The following is a 23,752-nucleotide window of genomic DNA, read 5'->3' as shown; positions in this document are numbered from 1 at the left end:
AGGCCTTCCATTTTCAGGAGACTCCACAGACAGTAGAATCTCTCTGTCTTACATTTGAAGGCTTCTTTTGTCGTAACTGTTATCGCAAGCAGTCTGTGGAGCACAGGGGCTTAGCGTCAGACTGGAGACCTGTTTTAGCATCCCTGCTCCCACCTTGCAGGTTACAATAACAGCCCTTTGGAGTTAAACCCAGGGAGAGAGGTGATACTGAACTGTAAACGTCATCATGAAATTCTCTGCCATGGATTTGTTCGGAATACAGAAAAACAGCACAAAATATGCATGCAGTAAATGCTGAGCAACCTGATTACCTCTTTTAATGACTTCAGGGAATTCTTGGAACAAGTGGGCTAAGTGGAATAAAAGGAGAGACAAAGGGCAGTCTTGAAAATGTGCCAAACCCTAGCTTGAATTGTTTAGTAACTTTTTTCCATTCATCATTATCTGAGAGGAATAAACTCACGCATCAGCTTCTTCCGCTCCCGTAGATTATGTAGTATAGAGATAGCTAAGGAGCACATATCATAAAATATAAAAAGTTCAAGTATGTCTGCTCGGTACCGCTTTAGAGATGGTTTTTCCCCGTGGTGTTCTGAAGTATATCTTAAAGCCTAGGAGCAAGAGTCAGGAGACAGGCGTCTTGCCATATGGCACAGGCAGTTCTACACTTCAGGTACCCTGTCTTTCAAATCAAAATAATTCCCATTCCTAAAACCCTTTCTAGATATGCTATCGTGCACTGTTGCATTGCTGTGTTTCTAAGTGCTTGCCAACAGAAGAAAGATCAGTCTGAGTTTTGGTATTTGTGGGGGAGTTCTTTACTGTGCGTGATTTAATATCGTTGTTTATCTGTAGATCATAGGACCACCTGGACCACCAGGGCCACATGGTCCTCCAGGCCCCATGGTAAGTCTGGGAGGAAGAGACGGGCTGGGAAGGGTTTAAACCCTCTTCTCATTTTAATGCCTACTTAACTGAAGTGCTTTGAGGGTATACGACCATTAGAGAGGGACCTAATTTAGGATCTTTTCTACATGTCTTAAAGTTCTTATGAAGTGAAGAAACAAATTGCACCTGCCTATGCTGGTGTAAACATGCTAGTGGTCTGGTTTATTCTCTAAATCAGGTGTTTACAGTTGCTTTATTGGCAGCTGCATTTCATTTGCAAGGACAAAAATACAGATGCAATTTGCACCCATATAGAGAAGCAAACTCTTTTAAAAACTTGTGGTGTGTTTTTGTAATTGAACACGGTATCTTTATTTTCAGGGACCTCATGGTCTGCCAGGCCCAAAGGTAAATTAGTGGCTGTCTTGAATAGACGTGCTCTGGATGCCTGTGAAGTGCCGTGCTTTGTTCTTTAATGCATGCAGCAATGTTTTGTCTGATCTCTCATTTAATAAATGTTTCTGATATTCTTAAACCTTAAAGCAGAGTTTAATATTGACAGATAGCTTAAAAGATTTTAAATTTTCTGTGATTTCTTCTTGTTAGTATTTCTTCTGAACATTGGCTGAAATCTGATTCTCTTATGGGTAACTGTGGTGCGGCACTAAAGTAGTTTCCCGTTTGTGGGCAAGTTACCATTCCAATTGCAATTGGAGTTACTTTTGAATGTAGAAGTGTGATATTCACTCAGCAAATGAAGTCAGATAAACCCTTCTTCCTTTATGATCTCTTGCCTGTCCTTCTTCTTCTAGTATGAAAACTTTCTTTCATGCCATGTACTTTTCTGACCAGTTCCTTCACACATTACACAAGTTCCCTGCCATAATCTTATATGTGTATCTTCTTGTTTTCCAACCTAGAATCCCTGATTGGGCAGGTTTTCAATAATATTTGAATGTTTTATACAGCATAGTACATGAAGATACATTGTAAGGACTCTAAGCATTCATTAGAGCTAGTGTCGCTATCGAGCATGATCATTTTAATCATTATGGCTCCCTAATCACATACACCTTCCCCTAAAAAAATAAGAAGAAGAGGGTTTTTTCATTTAGTTTTTAGTGTGTTCTTTTCTAAGGTGTGAGACAGAAAATCTTCACAGGCTTGACTCGTTATGAGACTATTTGTATTACCTTGGCGCAAGAAGCTAGAGTCATAAATCATTTTTTGAAGTCAGATCTGTTCCACCAGACCTGCCTTACCTCAGGCTTTTGGCCTGACACCCAGGCTTTTCTGAGATTTCTCAGGTCTGTTTCCAAACTTTCAGCATTTTCAGTGCTACTGCTCTGAAATTCACATTGAGTCGAATGGAAGAGGAATGAAGAAATGGCTACTTAGGGCGCAAAGTCAGCAGATGTCTGGAGTTACTTAAGGCAGCAGACTAGATTCTATTCTGAATTTTATTTTAAATTTATATGATATAATGTAACATAATACATCAAAGGGAAGCCAAGGAACAAGTCCATAGGGAGCAGCCCGTATGAAAAATGCACATATTTCTCTTTCCCAAAAGAGGCAGGCACGGTCAATACCCTTTTTGACTGGGCAGCCCTCATGCTGGTGTAGTTTTTTGTGATGTGAGAATGATTTATTAGTAATCACATGCCCACCATTATCCTCTTACTAATGTTTAATGTAATAGCCTATGCATAATTTAGCAATCACAACAAGACAAGTGACATTTCTTATGTTGGTTAAACCTCTCTATATGAGAACAGAAACTATAGACCTCGAAAATAGCATCATGTTGTATAACGTATACTGCTGCTTTTAATTTGTTTCTGTTTAATTATATATGCTTAAAGGTTTAAAATATCTTTATACGAGATTTTGCTGCAAATTCCGGTTTGCCACAAGGAATAATATAGCTTCCTTACAAAACATACTTTTCAGGAGATCCCACTGTAAAGCCTTAAGTTTTGAGGCTTGTTTTTCAGAAAGTTTTCTTTCAGTTTGAATTACTGAATGGGGTGGATTGTGGGATTTGAGGAAATTCCACAAAACCCTGAAACTCACACTTAATTCAAATTACTTAAAGATAGTGATAATTATTAGGAAAAGAATCAAAAGATTCTGTTACTCATAAGTTTCTGGTAGATTTTTTCACAGAGACTTGAAATCTCCAGCAGATACCTCCCAGGTATCTTGGCACAAGACTGTAGCTGCATGTAGATTGCCAGCAGGCCAAGAAGGTTGAATTTTCGTCCTTGTTTTAAACTGGAATTTGCGGCTGTTTCTGAGACTGGCTTCTTCTATCCCGCTTAAACACCCATTATAGCACCAAAAAATTGGCATTTATACTTTTACGTTTAGGGTGAACCAGGGTTAAATGGTCTTAAAGGATTGAAGGGTGAACCAGGTCAAAAGGGTGACAGAGGGCCCCTTGGTCTTCCAGTAAGTAAAAAACCCCAAACCTATTCAATCTCAGTACAAGTCACAAACTTCTCTTTCTATTTTCGATGAACAACTCTGGCTTACTCAAAAGCATACATACCATGATAGAGCAGAGTATCAGTCTTGTTTTGTTCTACTCAGAATCTGTGCAATTGTCTGAAGTAATGTCCTGTAACACCCAGTGCTGTCAGGTTTATTTTGTTATGTGTCAGTTGAAAGTGTTCAGTGTCATAAGGATGCCATCAACCCCATTACATTAATCATTTTGTTATTTAAGTGTTGTATGGTGTTTGCGTTGACTAGGGAATCTTCCCGTCTTCCCCACATCTTCAGTTATTATTCCTCTGCACTTCTGCAGGAAAAAAATGGAGGGGTCTAACTAAGCAAAGTTAAAAATTGGCTTAGGGAGTTGTTTTTTTTTTTTTCCCTTAATTCATTAGGGGTGCTGGATTCTTCCTTTTGCCTTGTTCTTGGAAGTGAAGGTCCTAAAAAACAACATATTTTTTCATGGAAATGTTATGGTTCTTAAAATATAGGTTGACAAAAAGAGAAAATACTTTTGTGCTTACTTTGTGTATTTGAAAGCACTCTAAAAAAATAATAATAAAAAAACTTCATTTTTTCCACATGGAAAGTGCTCATTTCTAATTTTTTGAACATGAGGATTGCTCCATGTGATCACATTGCTAGTCGTAAAACGGAGGAAAGAGATTTAGTTGACCCAAAGAGAACAAAACCCCTCTGATGAATATTTTCAAGAATTATGTACAGGGCCTCTGGACAAGGTGAAAATTCTCACTGATTTTGACAAAACTGACTATTTTTCAAGTTGTCAGTTTCAGCTATGGAAAGAGGGAACTTTGGAGATCTGATCCAAAGAAAATTTGAAAGGTCTGATCCCTTGAAAATTGCTAAGACAAGTGTTTGGGCTCTTCCAGAAGTGTTTGTTTTAACCCGGAGCAAAATGCTCCTTTACTTTTTCAACTTATACAGACCTTATCATACTCCTCCTCCTTACTTTTCCTAAATGTCATTTTACAGAGCAAAGTCAAAATGTTTGATTTTTCTAAAAGTGGCTCATCTTCACCATTAGTGAATTATGTCTTTCTCTTTTTATATTTTTTTCTATTTTTATTTTTTAATTTTTTTGGGCCCAGCTTTATTCCCTATGCCTCAGCTATCCAAGTAGTTTTGGCCCTCTTAGTCCCAGCACTGTTGCCCTCACTGCTGGGACAGCCGAGCAGATCCTTCACAGCTGTTATTCGCATAAAATCCACCAGAGGTCCTCCCGTCCCCAAGGATGCTGAAGTCGGTAGCCCTCAGAGCCGGCTGCTACCCACTCGCCAGCCCTAGGCTGAGCTCTGAGCTGGAAGAGCATTGGGAAAACAGGAAACCTGCTTGTCTCCCGGGCTCCTGGAAATGAATGATGCCATTGTAGTCAGGGTCCAGACTCTGTTAGCTGCATAATGCACTATTCTTGCACTTAAATACTTCCTCTCACTATTAACATACATTTTTCTTTGTGTAGTAGAGTATGCAGTATTGTCATTATTTACAAATTGGAAAGTAAGCAAGTAAATTACAAAGTAAATATTTGTGTGTTAAGTCTCAAAAACACCCTAATATCTGGTGTTTGTAGCATTTGTGTAGCCTCACGCTTATTCTGGTCAATTGTACCACGATGGGAAGGCAAGGGCAGGTCAGGGATGTTGCACCGATGTCAGAACAGATTCAGGCCCTTGATGTTTTATGTGAATTTTTAACTAACATGCTGTAGCAACGTGATACCCATTCCAGAACCCTGTCACAACTTGTACTGTACGTTTGAATTATGTTTATTCATCAGCACCACTTACTAATCTCACGTTCTTGTCATCCGTGTTGTACCCATCATCCATGCTTCCACCTAACCACACAGGGAGCATCTGGCTTAGACGGAAAGCCAGGACCCCGGGTGAGTCCCTCGTCTTTCTGTGTCACTCTTCGTTACCGAGTCCGTGTGCTTTCCAGCTGGCCACACTCTCTCAAGGCATGGAGGAATGAAGGCCAAATGTCACAGGCATTTTCCGTGCCGGATCAGAGGGGGCTGCGAGCAGACTCTTGGGGCAATGTGTGGGGGAAGGAGAATGCGAGTATCTGCAGGAAGAGCTCTGAATCTTACAAAGGCAGTTTGCTTTTCATTTTTGGTTGGAGAACTGCTGCAAAGCCTGTGCTGGTTGGGGCACTTATTTTCCTGAGAAAGGTCAGGGATTTGTTTTACACAGGAAAACATATTTGTTTTATGCTAATATGGAATCAGCAAAATGGATGCAGATGTGCTGGGGTCGCACCACAGGCATTCTTATATTTAAAATAAATGTTAAATTATTTGTTTCTTATCATGATAAAGAAGTGGATAAAGTGAAAGAAGGATAGAGTTATGTATCTGAAGGTTTCTGTAAATCTGCCGTTGATCACTGCAACGGGTGTATCCACCTTGTAGGTGGACATTTCAATTTACAAAATCAGTGCTTAATAATAAATATTGTTTGAACTTTCAAATTCTACTGGCCAAATTTCTTTCAATAAATTTAAACTCTTTGTACGACTTCCATGAATAAAGTCAAATCCAACTAGAAAATAGATAGGTTACTATCTAACATGAGAGCTTACAATGTAGCGTTTTGAAAGCCAAATGGATTTGTTTGCCCAGGTCCCAGCACAATTCAGTCTGCATTTTCGACTGGTGAAGGCTGATTCCATGTTAGTTCTTGGCTAGAAGACAGCTATTAAAACTAAAGACTTGTGAGAACAGGACCTCTCTCTTACCTCTTGGTTTCCTTTCACAGGGTGTAGATGGCCCAGTTGGTCCCCATGGCCCTGCAGGTCCTAAAGGAGATAGAGTAAGTATAATATCTGTGGGCTTTTCTTTTTGAAGAATGTGCCACAATAGTAAAATATCATACGGCTACTTATAGTGTGCCTAGATGTTGCTAAACAGAACACTATTTCATCGTAGAAAGATCAACCCAGAACTGTATAAACATTCAAGTTACGTGCACATTTATCCATGTAAGCATTGACTTTATAACTCATTAACTTCAGAAGAAATGGCATTTTGTGATTACTAATTGGTAAGAAGCTTACAGGACTTTTAAGTTTACAGTGCTATGCAGAACGTTGTTTTTTTTTTTTAATTTCATCAATTAGTATAGATAATTTGAGAGAACAAACTGGAAGATAGTGTGATCTGTGATATATATATATATGAAATGGTTAAAACCAAAGCCAAAAAAAAACAAAACAAAACAAAACAAAAAAAACCTGAGTATTCCTGAGGTATTTGCACTTAAGTTTTCTATCTTGAAAACAATTTTTAGCCTCTATAAAGTTTTTGTTTGTTTGTTTGTTTTTTAAGCATGGAAGTTAGGAACCCTCCTCTATTTAATTTGAAATATTCACAGTAAATTTTCTCCAATTGAAATAGTCCTTAATCTTCAACTATGAGGCTGTCATCTTTAACAATACTGCCATGAACTTGTACAACAAAAAAAGATGATACCTTATACTAACTAAAACTTCCAAGGATTTCCCAGCCCAGACTCATGTCTCTTTGAATTTCTCAGTTTAACAAAACAGCTGTGCTAAAACAACTTCAGACTCGATGCACTGGGGACACAGCCATATGGCTCAGGTCCAGTTAACATTAGCAGCAGTAAAATAAAGATGTATGTGATGTGAGCATTCATTTCTATAGAGCTGTTTGTTGAAAAATAAATACAAGACATGCAATGCAGTCCAAAATAGGAACAGTAGCCTGTAGTTAACACTCAGGCTAGTTCATGGTTAGTCTGAAGGGCTTTATTTTATTTTATTTTATTTTATTTTATTTTATTTTATTTTATTTTATTTTATTTTATTTTATTTTATTTTATTTTATTTTATTTTATTTTTTCCTAGGGGATTACAGATTCAAGTTTTTCTTTTTTTTCAGCTAGGACATAACTTCTTTTCTATCAACTCTGTGTAAAGATGGCTCAACACCATATTCAGCATTTCAGAAAATACTTGAGATGAAATACACATATAGAAGTATATAGAAATACCGTGCATTTTGTTCTTGTATTATGAGCTTTTATTGTGAAGGATGTTCCTGTTTCTGGTTGAAATTCCTTTCAAAAACAATGCACTATGATATGTGCTATTCTTCTAATGTATTGAGAATAACTATAAATGTTCTTCCTTATGAAGTATCCAAGGTCATAATAATTCATACTGCTGGATCTAGAATCAGCCTTATCATAGCTGCTGAAAAGTTGTATTTAGAAAGGAGCTCAGAGCTGCTGAAATGTAAATCAGTTCAGTAATTCCATACACACCGAGGGACAGATTTACAAAAATACAGAAACTAAGGTGTGGAAAAAATTCCTGAGCATCCACCATTTTCTGTGCAGCTGAATGAATGGGAGGAAATTCACAAGAAAGATGGAAGAATTTTTTTCCAAGCAGTCAACTACCAAGATTATTGCTGTAATTGTTTATTTAATAATTTAATACTGTTTGGGAAGAGGAGTTTTTCACAGAATACTTATCTAACAGTTGGCTGGTGTCGGTATATGTCTTGTTATCTAAATAAAAAATCATATATTTTTAATAGAGTCTTACAGTTGCATTTGTAACTGTTGAGCTTGTTTATGTGAAAGCAGGGGGAGAATGTTTTTCCTGTAGATTTCAGACTTTACATTTTAATTAAAAGTTGTGCATAATGCCACCACTCTGTCGCCGGACCGGATCACATTTTGTCCATGCTGATAAGAAAAACTTTGGACCAATATTAACCTAGAAGGGCACTAATGAATCCAAAGCTGAAATATAACCACATTATATCCAAAATATAACCACATTCTTAAGGCCACATTATTTAAAATTTGGAAAGACAATCTCACTTTAAGAGAATACTTGTAAAATGCTGCTCACTGTATGTTTGTGTCTCTTTAAAAGTTGAGGAAAAGAAAGTGTAATTAAACTAAAACCTAATGATTTCTTCAGTAGAAACTGTGGTTTCATTGTTGCATAGGCAACATTTGTGCAATGATGAATTACTCATCTTAGGTAGAACAGACCTGTACGAAGTAGGGATTCTTGGTTTCTTTCAAATTTAGCTTTTTAATTAAAATAGAAAACATCAGTCAGTCCTCTATGCAAAACTTATTTAAATGGTGAAAAACTGGACTATGGAAATAGTGAATGTCACTAGAAGATAGGAAACCATGGATTTTAGAACAAATGTCCTATTACTCACTGTACGAGCTTAGCCATGCAATTTTCTCTCTCAGCCTTGAACTGTTCATTGATTATTAAAAGCAAATGCAGGATTTAACATTTCATTAAGGCTGATACTGGTGAACATCTCAATACTCTATGTGTTTGTGTATTTCTCTTGGTAGAAAGAAAAATGGTGGTTAACAGTTTGAATTGTTATCACATATTTTAGATCAGTGTCTTTCAGTCCTTAAGAAAATTTTTCAGCTATTGAAAAATTGAAAAATATCATTTTGCTAGGTGCTTAGACAGCTTTTACTGAGGCCGTCTTCATTAGATGAAGGAGTTGATTGTAATAGGCCTCAGGGTCTGGCTTTGTACCTGTTCATCTCATTTGTATATTGCCCTGGGAGAAAATAAAGAACATTGGTAAACAGACAAACCTCTTGAACTGCAACCAGTGAAAGGGGATGTGTAAAACTGAAGTGTACTGACAGGCAGAATGTGTATCCAACTTCCTGTCAGGCTATAAGAAGCTGAAAGAGACAAAATTAATGTAATTCTAATTTTGGGAAACACCCGCCTGGGTGGCAAAGACCTGTTTTTGAGTTTGCTTTTAGCTCTCAGACATATAGCCTATGCAAGGCTGTCATCACTGCACAAGTTCTGCACTGGGAGGAAGAATGCATTCTTTTTAATTTGGTTAAAATGTTTGTCACCATGATAATGGCGTGAAATCTCCATCAACCGTAATGGAGACACCAGTTATGCAGTTTTATTCCTGTAAACCGTATTCACCCATGACTCGAGAGACTGAACTGAAATAGGAGGAAAAACACAAGCCTATGGTTTCTGTTCTTTGGGCATTGATGAATTCTCTCATGAAAAGATCTTAAAACTTTTTCTGAACTTTGCAAATATCTATTTCCCTGAAGGAAATACTTTCTTCTGAGTGCTAAGGGCAGTATGCCTATGATCTTCTATAATCCATAAACATTCAGGACCTCATCTGATATTCCAGACACGTCTCAGCATGTGCTTTGGGTTGGAGGCAAAAACTGTGAGATACAGTTCTCTGAATGTACTCTTACGTAACAGATGAGATTATTTCCCTAGACTGATATGCTAAGCATTCAGTATTTTTATGTCTACCATATGTTTAGCAGTGTTATAGGCCTGCCTTGTGAGGACTTTGTACAGTCATCTTTGCTGTTTAAGACTGAAAAAAAAAAAATACATAACTAGTCTTGACGTATTTCAAGTATCAATCAAAGGATTTTCTAGCTGTTATATACATAGGTCAGCACATTAGTTTCTTCTCAGCAGAAAGTTTTACAGCTGCAAAGGAATTCACTGTTTTGTAAATCAGCTGTTACTTCCCCACGCCTCCTATTGCTCTGCAAGGGCATCCAGCCTCAGTGCTGCTCAGTATCGGCTGGAGGTTAAAAGCATGAAAAAAAAATCAGGCATTACACGTCTGATCTCCTCCTCTAAAGTGAGTATAGACAGCATCAATCTCCATAAAAATATAAAGTATCTAAAACAATCAAATGTCGGTTTCTCTGAGCAGCTCCTTATTGTAGTGATTATTTAACAACTGGTTCAGACACTCGGTTTATTCTCGTGCCTACATTTTTGTATTATCCAGTCAATACAATCTAGATTTAGCAGCCAGTTTTTAGAGATGTGAGGGACTTGGCTGTGCAGATGGTCAGCACTATTAATTAGGCATCACTGCCTTGTGCTTTTAATAATAAAGAATAGAGTAATGAATTAATAATGAGTAGTAAATAACCTAGATTTTTAAAGGTCTTGTATACATGATTATCTCAAGAGCTAAAGTGAGGCAATTGCTAGGATGGAGCACAGCACTTTGGTGTGACAGAAGCCTTGCACAAAAGCTTGTGGTAGGTTATGTTAAGGAAGGGAGGCACGCTCAGTGCTCACACTTACGTGGGCTAATGTCAGCCAGCTCAGGAAGCTTTGCTCCATTGTCAATCAATGGAAAAGTTTGGCCTATGTTATATCCCAAAATGATTTTCATAACATTCCTCTAGAAGCTGGAAAATCTTCCATGGATTTTAGTGCTGAATTAGATCAAACTTCTGGAGTAGTCTACTTGTTTTTCCTGCATATCAATGCAGTTTTGATGTAATAAAACACTGTATTTACATCTCTAATCTAGAATCCAATAGAGCAGTTAATAACACATCACACTGAGTGGGATAATCTCCACAATGTCACCGGTAATAGCATTGCCTGATTAAATACAAGCTTTGATTGACATGTTGTTTTTGCTCGTCACTGTGTCACATCTCAACGTTGTGCTGGAGCTTGATGCAGTATTATCCTCAGTTTTCATTGTATTTTTACTGAATGCAATGTTGCAGCTTTTAAAAGCTTAATATTGAAATCAGTGCAAGTCATTTGGAAAAATATTTTCAGTCACTAACTCATTTGAAAACAAATATGCCCAGAAAGTCATTTTGCTTAGGAAGTAATACATGCCTCCTCCCCGCCCCCTGAATCATTTGTTGGATATTTTTTACTCAGAAGATTTGGGAATGCATAAACTTTAAGACAAAGAAAGCACTTTGTAGAGTCACTTCTGTATAAGCTAGACAGTGTTTTTGTTTAGTTGTTCTGTAATCTTTTCTTAGGGTGAAAAGGGAACAGTAGGTGACCCTGGACCCAGAGGACCATATGGCTTGCCTGTAAGTTGCATGTAGTTTTTAAACGTTGCTCTTTTCAACACTCCTTGATTAAACTGTGTGTTTTATGACTGCTTTTGACCTAGCAATACAACTAGTTGGAAAAAACAAACATAGATAATAATTCCTGACAATGCGAGATCACTGGCCTATATCGCAGACTTCGTTTCCTACTCAGGCATGTATGTGATTATGCAAAAGTAATGAAACAGACCAGCCACAAAGCAGCAAGAGAAAGGAAAAAGAATTCTAAGTTCTCCTCTATCTGCAGCTTGTGGTCTTGGCTGTCAGGGGACTGTGCAAGAGTGGCAGGAGTTTGGGATGAAATGTGAAAAAACGTGATTGTCTTAGTCTCCATAAGTTGTTTGGATTTCCTTTCTGCAAGGCTCCTTTGCCATTGTATTTTTATTTTTTTTTTGACACTTCAGAGACAACAGGTTTGTTTTCATTTCCATGTGTTGTGCTCAGAAGCACTTTGAGAAGTTCATTGGTGGATCATTCATGTGTGGAGATGGTATACTTTAAACCATTTCAGTCCTGAAGTATGAGCAAGAACTTCCTTTGGCTGAATGAGGATAGCCTCACTAAGATCAGTCGACTTACTTTGCGGATGACTGGGCCAGCTGTGTATATGTATGTATTCTGTATGCTGACAGAAGCAAAGCTGCATCAACGTGCTGTGCCAACAGAACCAGCCTCTGTGAGAAACTTGCAATGCTTCCATACCCTCTCCAGTCTAATCTGTTTGAGCCAAAATTAAGTTGAATACAGGCTTGTGATTTCATTGGATGCATTTAATTGGATCAGGAGTCAATGACTAAGAGACAAATTCAGGCTCTGTGGAATGCTGGACTAACTTGCAGTGCATGTTTATTTGAGGGTAATTTTTGTAAGTTAAATTTGATATTAAAAAAAAAAAAAAAAGAAGATTTGTTTCCTCTTCTTGGGAACTATTTTTAGCCCACTCCCGGAACCTGCATACAATCAACAGCAAAATTTTACAGTCAAGTTATCAGTTCCTGGAAATGTTAAACACTGATGGATGTGTCCTTCACTAATTGCAATGCTATGTGTACAGTCTTAGCAATGTGTGATACCACTGCACAGAGTGGACGCAGAAGTGGGGCATTAAGTTGGCCTTTTGGTATCAAAGCTTAGGGACACTAATGTAGTTTATATGGTTCTTTGGCAGGGCAAAGATGGCGAGCCTGGCCTTGATGTAAGTAATATGTATGACCAGTACACTCATGATGGTAGGTAAGCTTCTCTCAGGAAACAGCTTACTGTGTGTAACACATTTGTTTCCATTTAGTGTGCATGCAGTATCTACAGAGAGTGTACTAAATGCTGCATTTGCTCTCTCCCTATGACAAAGAGAGCAAAGAATGTGCAATGTACGTCCCTTGTCTACCCGTCCCACCAGATATAGTGCTCAGTAATACAAGTAGTTGCTCCTTTGGAAGTCGATAGGCTGAAAAACTGCACTTGGTAAGAGAACACTTCCACAGTCAGACCTGTGGCTCACTTGGAGCAGAGCAATGAGTCACTAACATTTAAGTAAATTTATCACTAATTAAAGAGAACAATTCCATAACTTCCAAGTGATGCATTTCAAAGTATAGGCCCTTTCTTTGGGTTCAAGACTTGCTGAAAGCCTTTCTCTCCTGTCCTCCACCAAAATCCCTAATTTGGAGGAGTCTTTTCCAGAAGCTACATTTGCTACATAGCATGGACTATTGCCATTTTGAGTGATATAATTTCTTTCCGTCACTGGCAAAATGACTGCCAAACACCATGACTTGCTTCACATGCTCTCATGCATGCATGCGTATGCATACATCACATGTACATACAACGCATGTAGTGAAGTCACCTTTTTGTACATTTTCCAAGAGTATTTGAAAGCTTAGCCTGCATGTGAGTAGAAGTCAACCTATCTTTGTCCCTTTTTTTTTATAGGGTTTCCCTGGTCCTCGAGGAGAAAAGGGTGATATAGGAGAAAAGGGAGAAAAGGTGACCACAATGTTATTAACTGTTGTTTGATTCCTTAGCCTAGTCAGTTCTGCTGTCCTTATTCAATGAATCGTCCCATTAAACCTGCTCTTTGTTTTTATTGTGTGCCAAAAGGCAGCTCACAGGTACATGCTAAACAAAATCCTGTCTTAGAAAGACCATGAAAACTTATGCACAGAACTAGTACTATTGCCATGTGCCAAAGCACAGTTTGTTTTTAGGCTTACTTTCTTCCATTCCTCCTATGCTTGTTGAAAGTCCTTGTCAGCCTGAAATTTTTAACGCTGCCCTCACTGAAGGGAGTCATTTCAGTAGTATGGAAGACACTAGGTCTGAGCCTTGGCAGTATTTCAGTAACTTCTGACCCCAGCGCACTATGTCTGTACACACATGTCCAATACCAAATGGCTAGGGACAGGGAATGTTTGAAAGTTTAATTTGTGGCAGTGGCTTGCTTATATTTAAGAGAAGTTCTCAGTGATACTTGTGGATTGAAATTAAATCTTACACTACTCTTCTGGTAAACCAACCAGACAGTGAAATTAACAGAAACAGCCTAATAACATTTTGGCCGTCCAGACACAGTGGCATGGAAATGTGCTCAGTATAGTGCAATTTAGGACTAAATACATGCAGAGCAAGCTCGTGAGCAAATCTCCGGTATTTCTAATCAACACAGAGCCTCCTTCTTAAGCTTCCTTCCAGTTGCTAAAACTTGGAATTTTTACTCACACCAAGCCCCTTAATCTAAAATTCCATATACACAGCAGGTGATTTTCCTAGTCAGACAACTATTTTGGCCTAGCTGACACACACACACACAAGTTATACGCAGTCTACATTCCCTCCAGGAATCTTAGACAGGAAGCAGAGGAAAGAAGTCCTCGTGGCTGTTCTTCTCCCTCTCTTAATACCATCAGGCAAAACAGTTCCTAAAAGAGGCATCAGTGAGGATGCTATGAAATGTGTCCATCACTTCTGTCCCCATTACACTGCTTCTTTGGAGCTCAGAGATCGCTGTAAGGTACCAGTCTTGGAGAACAACTATTTCTTGTGCTCTATGAATTTTGTAAAGGCAGTGGCTGACCTGGCAGAGGAACCACAGTGAATGGAGAGCTGTTGCTTGCTGTCAAAGACTTTGGGTCTATCTGTCACAAGTGAATCTCTGCCTTATAAATTGTCAGAACATTCAAAAAATTAGAAGGCAAAGAAAAGTCTTTCTCAGTGAAAAGACAGGGAAGATTTAGCTGCAGCCTCTTGAAGAGAGCTTCCGTTGCATACTTTTGACACATTTTTGGCAGAAATGAGGGAATACTTTGTCTGGCAAGTAAACATTTCAGTAGAAACACCTTAGCTTAGCATCAGTAGTTTCTTTTGCAAATGGAAGGCCGACTCTCAAAAGACCCAAAGTAATGCAAGTAATAAAAACTTTCATTGTGATATATTTTCTCAGTTCTTCAGTTTTTCCTTATATAAATTACTAATTATCTATGACCATATTGGTGTAACAAAACCTGGTTCAGTTTACATGCTGAGGATCTAGCTCATGATTTCTTGGTTTTTAAATACTGCTTACAATATTGGCTGTTATACTGACTTCAAACAAGTTGAGATTAGCAAATTTCTAGTTAGGTAACTTAATTCAAGTTGCATCACAAAAATTCATGTCTTTACTAGCAAGCTGTTGAGAGACAGCAACACTTGTTTTTTCACAGATATGCCTTGATAGGCAGCAAGTAAATAAATAGTTACTTCAGTTTTGAGATTGAATCATAAACTGATTTTTATTTTAGCCTGTTGGTAGTTCTACAGTGAAACCAAGTCAGTGTTTGCATTATAATGTCTGCTTAACTTGGCTGTAAAAAAAAAAAAAAAAAAAAAAAAAAAGTTCCAACTGCAATTACTCATAGAAAATTATAGTCCAGGAGCACTCAGCACAAAAGGATTTATACAACTGGTTTTGTATTTTCAAGTTGTATGAATATAAGTCAATTTCTTAAAAATAATTTCTTAACTACATTCTTCTTTAGTAAAGAAAATTTAGAAAATCACTAAAAGAGGTTAGTGGTTCAAATTCCACTTTTTTCAACTTTCCTACACTCAAAAAGGAATAACCTTTAAAAAAGGATGGAGACTGTGTTGTGTGGGGAGGGAGGGAAGCAAGCCCTCATCCCAAATGTGCAGCTGTCTCTTGATATAAAGGTTGTCAGGGGAGTACTGAGGTATCACCAGAGTGGCTGGGAGGGCATCATCCTTTTCCCTCTACCCTCAGCAGTGATAAAGCTCTCTGCATGTGAGGACTGGAGATTGTTCCAGGTACACCTGTCTTAAAAAAGTGCCATATATTGGTATTTCTCTAAGCAGTGAGGAAGGACAGGAAGGAAACTATTTTTATTTTTTTTTTGATTCTTCATCAGCACAATTCTTCATGCTTCCTATCTCCTGTGGAGCTCTATAGTCCAGGGTAAGGAGGTGAAGATTACTGGAGAAGAGCTCAGACCATGGAGAAACTAGCAAAGTCTTCAGCAATCTCAGATCACTCTCTACACAGATGATTGCTGTGTTGGTTCAAATAGGACCATAGATTTGCCCTGCAAAAGTGGAATTTTAACTAGTCACCTGCTGACTTGTAACACAGCAAGTTAAAGAAATACAGGTCCTAAAGACGTAAAAGAGAGTCAGAAATCAAACTGTACTGTCTGTTCTTACAATCATTTTTGGACTATGTCCATGCTATGTGCTTAGCTCTACTCATGGTAAACACGTTTGTGTTACATCGAGCACGAATAATGTGAGATTTGACCCTGAAACTGTTGGGCTTCTGTGCTATACTGCCATGATTGTAGGTTTAAGATGAAAGCTTATCCAACTTACACTTCCTGACTTGTGATTTTTTTTTTTTTTTTTTTACATCAGTCTTATAATTTGGTACAGAAGGGTAATGTTTGGGTTGCTTTTTTTCCTAAATACTATCCTGCAACTTTTTGGCACACAGAAAAGATAGACTAGGAACTTTGTTCCTATCGCATCATGAGTGCAGTATGCTTTGTTCATGGAATATACTTTTTTTCATTTGATTGTGCAAGTATGCTACGATGTAGAATGAATAATGTGTTTTTATTACGTCCTATTTAAACATAATATAGCTTTTTTATTATTATTATTTGTGTAAAAAGGTTTTTTCTCTGTTAATGAATTCAGTCTTTCTGTGCTGGTGTGGAACTAGTTAAACATCTGTTTGCTATACTTCACCGAAACCTGTCTGCCTCTCCAAAGGAGCATTCCTTCCTTCTCCTTTTACCTTCATCCCTCACAATTCCTCTGTCTTTTTTACCCTTTTCCTCACAATTAAATCCTCCCAGTAGCCACAACCTCGCTTGCTGGTTCTCCAATGTCATACTAATTTTCCTATGACTATTTTTCCCCATTTCTTTGTGATATTCCTGATTTACTCATCCTTCCTATCCTATTTTTTACAGACCTAGCCCAATTTGTTTATTTTTTTTAACGGAACCTTTTTTGATTTTTGTGAAATTGAGAGCAAGCCTGAAACTCATTTACCATTGTGATCAACTGGTGTGAAATCAATTAGAAAACGAACTCTCCAAACATCTTATACTGCTTGAAGGTGGGGTTATCTTTGCAGGTGCCTTTGTTGAGGGGATTTGACTCATTTCCATTAGTAATTAAAGCAATAGAAGTTTTACATTTAAAAAGAAAACTCAGTTCAAACTCAGGGGACTGAGTACAGTAAAATAAGTAGATGAAATGTCTGCTGTAGAGAGAACATTTAAATGGAACCATTAAGTAAAAATTGTTTAAATATTAGGATATTTAAATAAACAAAAGCTAATTATCGCTTTTGACTAGTTTATGGTATCAAGACATTATGAACTCATTGAAAGTGCCATAGCACCTCTCCATCAAGCAGTTTGGATGTTTTGATTCCTGTAACAGGGTTTGAAATGAAGGGTCCCATTGTATTTGGAGTGATACGATTGCACCCTCAGTGATGTCAGCAAGGTTTCTGTGGATTTTTTGTCCCAAACTCTTACCAGAGTGCAGAAGGTCAATTCAGCAAAGTATGTGCTGGGCCAAGTGCACCCTTGATGCAACACCATAGAGCCTGACAGAATTTTGCCAGAGACCGTCCACCCCTGCAAAGCATCCATCCCCCAAGTCTTTTTCAGAGAAACGATGCCGATGTACTCTGCTCTTGCAAAGCTGCTTCTGACTAGTGACAGATCTTCTGAGGAAGCTGCCAAACCCAGCTTGGCGTGCATGTGTACTTCAGAGCTGTCACTTACGACAAATAGGAGACCTCTAATTTTGGACTATGTATTGGAGGGATTTGCAGATTTGCCTCTATCTCAAGAAATCAGTGATTTCAAGCCCTGTTGTAGGATTCAAAACATTCATGATACTGATATAAGATACCAACACAAACTAATACCAACTGATTGCAGTTCTTGTTTGTGATCATATAATTTATTTTTCCATAATGCACCATCCAAACCAGAACACAGTGGTAAGTGTCCTTTCAGCTCTCCGTTGGCTTAAAAAAAGAAAAACCCAAACTTTTAAACCAATCTTTCTTGAATTTTTTTCCAAAAGCATAAAACGTGTTTTATCCAAACCATTGTATCCACAGGGGGAAAAGGGAAAGAAAGGCAAAAAGGGGCCTAAAGGGGAGAAAGGAGAACAGGGTGCTCCTGGATTAGATGCACCTTGCCCATTGGTACGTTTCACTTGTGTATTGGACGGTCGATTGTCCTGCTGTAGACCGATGGAATAAGAAATGAGGGGAGAGGAACAAGCACCAGCTAGTGTGTCACCTGTTGCCCTTTGTTAATGCAGCCTTATCTCAAGATCTGGAAATTATGGAGCAGAGTTGGTATTTCAGCCTCCTAATTTAGTTAAAAGCACTTAAAGACTCAAGACTTGAGAACAAGATTTGGTTGTTTCTTTCATTATTTTCTGCCAAGCGTTGAAAAAGAACCGAATTCAGTGTGTGCCAGTGTCAGTGCTCGCACAGATTGAAACCACACCACTGCTGTAAGCTTGCTCCTCTTGCCTCTCTATTGTTATTTGTTCACTCCATCTAAGTCAATACTGAAGGCATTTCCTTGACAGTAACATTGCAAGTTAATCTTTACAAACAGGGATTCCGTGGAATTAAGGGGGAAAAAGGGGAGCCAGGCCAGCCTGGCCTGGATGGGCTCGATGCCCCTTGCCAATTGGTACAGTATTTCTCTTTCCTACCAACCCTGCATGTGGTTCCTTTGTTTGTAGTCAGCCGTTCTCAATGTAAAGTAATGTTTTTTCTGGGCTGACTTTACGTTATTCACATAACACATGCATGTGCATGAATAAACCAGCTGCTTCAGTGATCATAACTGTAATGAAAGAACACACATTTTTGTTGACACTTCAAACCTAACTCTCAGCAGTTTGCTCCCACATTACATGGCAATTTATAAGTTCGTGTCCTTCCTACATTTTCCCTGAGAACCGTTTGTTTGTTATTTTCCTCCCAAAATGCCTATTGCCTTACTTACCCTGAACCCAAGTCTTCATAGAACCCCAGCACAATCACCACTTCTAATCAAGTCTGATGACTTCTGTCTGCACTGGCTCAGTTTTTCACCCTAGCCCATCCCAGAGCTACTCTGCACCCTGGACTTGCTTTCAAATCCATGTAGTCATGGGTGCGTGTTTTCAGGATTTGGCCAAAATCATGTACGTGAGATTCATGTAAAGAATGAGATAAATATTATTTCTGAAAATCAACTCATAGGTTTCCAGTAAGCAAAGCTGGAGCCTGCTCTCACAGACCCTACACAAGCAAAAACTTTGGTGTCTGGTCTGTTCATCAAACAGTATTCAAAAGGATTTGGAAATGAAAAGCTTACCTGAAGTTTGTAAGAAGATAACAGTCTGCAGCCCAAACCCTCACTGTCTTTGTTATTTAACGTCTTCAATTTAATGGTCTCACCCTTGGAACTTACCTTCCTGGAATACACAGAACACTCCCCACCCTATGTTAGCATGAATTCAAGTTCCCACCTATACTAAAATTCTACTCGTTGACCCTCTCCCTTGTACCAATCTGGCAACACTGATTTAGTGGCAAAGTAAGTTTAAATTTTTTTCCATTTAATAATAAAACCAACAACCACCACCGACAAAAAAACAGTACTACATACACATTTTCTAAAGAAGTAAGGATGATTTTTTAATTGTTCACAGTAAAATCTGCATGTTCTGATACTGTTTGTTGGTTAAGCACGGTTCTCTAAGATGAATGTTAAATTAAGTAGAATTTATTTCAACTATAGCACTTCTAATTTAAAGTCAGTGGATTTTAATCTTAAATATATAGTCCATTAAGATTAGTTCATAGCCCATTTCGTTTGCTTCCACTTAATGGTAACCATATCTCATATATTTTGTTGGGGATAATCAAGCATGCTTTTGTAATTTAAAAATGTTTCTGTCTCTTTGTTATCATTTATATCTGGAGGTTCGCTAGCAATTGTTGATGAATGAAAGTTATTTCATTCATACGTAATTACCAGAATAAGCTACTAAGCAAACAAGCATGGGTTCTTGCTTTAGGCAGTAGGCCATTCCCATCAAATTACATGCAAGCACATACAAAAATGCTCATTAATCACTATCTTCACATGTAAATCCATGTAAGAGTCATTACTATTCTTTAGTCTTAAAAAAGGAAAAAAAAAAAGTCAAGACCTGAACTTTTTTGCTGATCATGTGTAGTCCAGTAACATGGTATGTGCTGAGTATGTAACTCTTTGATGGGTAGGCCCTTTATAGCTATGTGACTTGGAATTAGTTCCATGAAAACCTGCTTAACCAAGGTCAAAAGTTGGATCTGATCTCTCTGCATGTATAGTAATGTGTGAACGTAGAGTGCTGACAGAAAAGAAATGGCATGACACTAGCATAAGAAGGAATTAGATGGGCATACTGTCCAAGTGATGGCATAATGCTGCTGGACTGCCCTGTTCCCAGCATTGCTTTCTTCTGCTCTGTCACTCAGAACTGTGTTCAGGGTGTTAAGACTTTGCTGCTTCATTCAAAAGCTAAGAATGAAAGGGAACAGAAAAGATCATCACTGAATTTGAGTCTTGCTATCTTATCACTGGATTAGCTTTGTACTACGGGCCCATAAAATGCAATACCCTCCAGATAAAAGTGATATTTTTTTGCTTATCGATCTTGTACATTCAGCTACAGATTGTTGTGAATGACAGATTATATTTTAAAAAAACAAGTAGCCTAAGCTCTAACAGCAATGGGAAAGTGATTAAGATGTGATTAGATATACAGTTGTAATGATTTAGGAAAATACATCTTTGTAGCACAAAGGTGTGTAGGTACTTACAGTTCACCTTGAGAACAAGAGAGATTAAGTTAGGAACTGGTAGCTACCTATGAGATAAAAAGGCTGTTCTAAACAGATACAGATGGAAGGCTATGCTATCAGATCTAACTATGCTCTTTTTATTTTTCTCCTCCCTTTGAAACAGGGTCCTGATGGATTACCCATGCCTGGCTGTTGGCAAAAGGTAGGATGGGCAGAGCTTTTCTTCCCAGGGGCAGTACGCCCTTGGCACACAGAAAACCTTGTCACAGTCATACTGAACAACACATTAGAGCCTCTTAGACATCTTGATGTATGCAGCAATGCAAAATAAGATCTCTCCATGACAGTAGTTGGTGTGATGAGATTGTAATGTATGTAGAAGTAATAACTCATTGAGGCAGTATTTTAGAAACAGCTGGCATTAGATTTCTAGGAAGTCCAAAACTTGACTCTTCTATATGAAGAGCCACACATCCTTCAGTGTCTGCACATGGTCACTGCTTCCCACTCTTAAAATCTCGTGGAAAGGATATTTTTACCAGGTACTGATACTGATCTATTACGGTGCTATTTTCCTGGGATATATCAAAGAATGGTGCATCCTGCCCATTTCTGCCTTACCTTTCTATTCACCACGTTCTCCTGATTGTTGTGTTTTATACTAATATTAATTATATAATTAATAACATTACTTTTATACTAACATTAATGTCAGTGGCATCGTTATATTAATGAAGATTTAACCTGGGCAGTGCTAGATTTAAAAGCATAGTATTCAGAGTAAAGCTGTAGGTGGAGTGATACCAGTATATAATACACGAGAAAAAAATAAAGCGTAAGTGAAATTGTTTATCTCTGAAGAGTAGCTGGTGCTGAGGAAATAAATGATGTGTATTTGCAATTGTGCCATATCTATGTATTTGGAATAGAAGTCCTAAATACCGATTTACTAACCTGATCAATCTGTATCTCTTTTTGTCTCTGCAGTGATGAATCTAACCTTACAAGCATGAAGTTGTGTATATAGTGCTCCACTTTTTGTATTTATAGTTGAAAACTGAAAATTTGATTTTACAAGTCCGAGAGATGTTTACATGTAGCTGCTTCTACTTGTTTGCAATAGTCCATGTGTACATTCTTTTTCACTTACATCTGCAGTTAGATGGTATAAAACTGCAGGATGAACCTGCAAAGATTCTCTCTCTAGAGATACCTATACAGTGATCAATAATAGAAATCTGATTATTTCTGTAAATTCTTACATTTTGGCTTGTGGACCTGCATGGACAATGAGTGCCATGAACTAGTTTACAAGAAATTGTGACCAAATAAGAGCTAAATGTTATGAAATGTACTGTACCAGCTGCCATTGGAGTTTACTGACTTGGCTTCCGTGTCCATCTTACACACTTCACTGAACCATGCCACCGCATCTGCTTGTACAGACTAAAAGCATGAGTTTGTGTGTCAAACCTGCTTGTTGTGTGATCACGTCACATGCTAAATGGCTGCTCACGGTGACCTTTGATTCCAGCTTCTGAATTGTTTCTTTTTGTCATCTCAAGGGAGTCACACCATGGCTTATTGCTAAAAAGAGATAAAGCAGAGGAGGATAGAAAGAGGCCTTGAATTTTTGGGGAACACAGTTCCAGCTGCAGGTGGATGGCTTCCAGTCTTGCGGGTCAGTCACCTGGCCCGTTTGATCAAAGAGGGTCCCGCCTGCTAATCAGCATCGGTTTGCCTTGCACTGCTCACGGTCATGAAGACATTGGCAAAAGGCCCTGACGGGTGCTTAATCGAGAAGGAAAGAAGTTTGGAGAAGAAACCAGACTTCTCTGTGGGTTGTTTGAAAAGGGTACAGAGATGCTGCAGGGATCATTTGGTGGCAGACACCGCCTGAGACCAGAAGCTTCTCAACTTTACTCAAGGATTGGCGCAGTATGTGCTCTGCGTATTGTATTTTGGGACTGCTGAAGGAAAAAGCATCCTTGAGACATGGATGAATCAGAACATCCTCCTCTGGAGGATAATGGAACTGACCAGATCTGTATGTACCATGGTGTGGTTTGCAGGTGATTCAATTTAAATTACACAAAGCTAGCTGAACTTCCCTGCAGAATTTTGGAAGCTACGGTTAGTTTTGGTTCACTTTCCTGTAAGAGTTGACATAAAGGATACATTTTGATAATCTATTCAACATTTGTGGTCATGGCATTGAAGAAAATGCTTCAAGTCACATTTTCATCTTGTTTCAGTATTAACAGTTTTTCTTTTACAGTCTTTGAAGCCTTTAAATCTAAGAAAGAAGAGTTTATTTTTATGTTTCACAGGCTGACTTACCTTGTTCTTTTTCTGCTGTTGCTGTGACCTTAGTGTACATTATTACCCATCAAAGATTGGAGAGAAGTAAGTCTGTGTGATTACCACTGCCCACTTGTCATCACACTACACTGTTACAGGTGTGGTTATTTCTCCATTTCTGTTGACTAGGTTTCTAGAGAAATATTGGCAGTTTTTCTTCTCCATCTTGTTATTACTAGAAATACTTAATACATGCACATTTGTAGTTTTTGCCACAAGGTATTTTTTTCCAGTTTAGAGTCTTCATATGGTGCACTGTTGTTAGTTGGAGAGACTAGTTTCAGAGATGGTGCCATGTTTGGCAGATGGAAATTCTTTTTATATCGCTTCGGTTCCTAGTATGTAGCAGGATGATCATAAGCTTTTTTAGTTACTTTTTTGAGAGTTGTCTTTCATTTGTAGACCAAAACTAAAGTTGACGAAGGCAGCCTGTCTCCATCCATGTGTGGGTATTGTGCCCTTCTTGGAATGCACATTTTTCCTTGTTCAGTGATTTCATGTGAAGATGGGGACCTGTTGTGGTTGCACTTTTCATATTGCTTTGTGATATCAGATAAATATATACCACTATAATACTGTCTTTCACTTTGCTAAATCTTTAGTGCCATTTTGGTGTATCAGAGACAGAAACAGCTTTTCATCGGGGGGGATCTTCCACAGATTTTCAAAACTAAAATTTGTTTTAGTGGACTCC

At 38.2% G+C, this 23,752-nt stretch overlaps 1 protein-coding gene across 11 annotated transcripts in view; it reads left to right on the top strand.

Moving 5' to 3' along the window:
• COL25A1 (collagen type XXV alpha 1 chain) overlaps positions 1–23,107 on the top strand; it is a 302,196-nt gene extending 279,089 nt beyond the window's left edge. For 6 of the 11 annotated variants that reach the window (XM_066996428.1, XM_066996427.1, XM_066996426.1 and 3 more), the window contains 11 exons: positions 856–906; positions 1,270–1,296; positions 3,262–3,342; positions 5,261–5,296; positions 6,171–6,224; positions 11,244–11,297; positions 12,487–12,513; positions 13,254–13,307; positions 17,959–18,045; positions 20,861–20,899; positions 22,263–23,107. In XM_066996428.1, coding sequence (XP_066852529.1) covers positions 856–906; positions 1,270–1,296; positions 3,262–3,342; positions 5,261–5,296; positions 6,171–6,224; positions 11,244–11,297; positions 12,487–12,513; positions 13,254–13,307; positions 17,959–18,045; positions 20,861–20,899; positions 22,263–22,298 — 546 coding nt within the window. In that variant the 3' untranslated portion in view covers positions 22,299–23,107. Of the gene's footprint in view, positions 1–855; positions 907–1,269; positions 1,297–3,261; positions 3,343–5,260; positions 5,297–6,170; positions 6,225–11,243; positions 11,298–12,486; positions 12,514–13,253; positions 13,308–17,958; positions 18,046–18,469; positions 18,548–20,860; positions 20,900–21,684 lie in introns of all 11 variants that reach the window. The other 5 variants (XM_066996420.1, XM_066996423.1, XM_066996425.1 and 2 more) reach the window with 5 other exon arrangements.
• Positions 23,108–23,752: the final 645 nt, after the last annotated feature.

This window comes from Anser cygnoides, chromosome 4, assembly GCF_040182565.1.
Source record: "Anser cygnoides isolate HZ-2024a breed goose chromosome 4, Taihu_goose_T2T_genome, whole genome shotgun sequence".
NCBI lineage: Eukaryota > Metazoa > Chordata > Aves > Anseriformes > Anatidae > Anser > Anser cygnoides.
The sequence above is the reverse complement of the archived record's forward strand: the minus strand, read 5'-3'. Positions and strand labels throughout refer to the sequence as shown.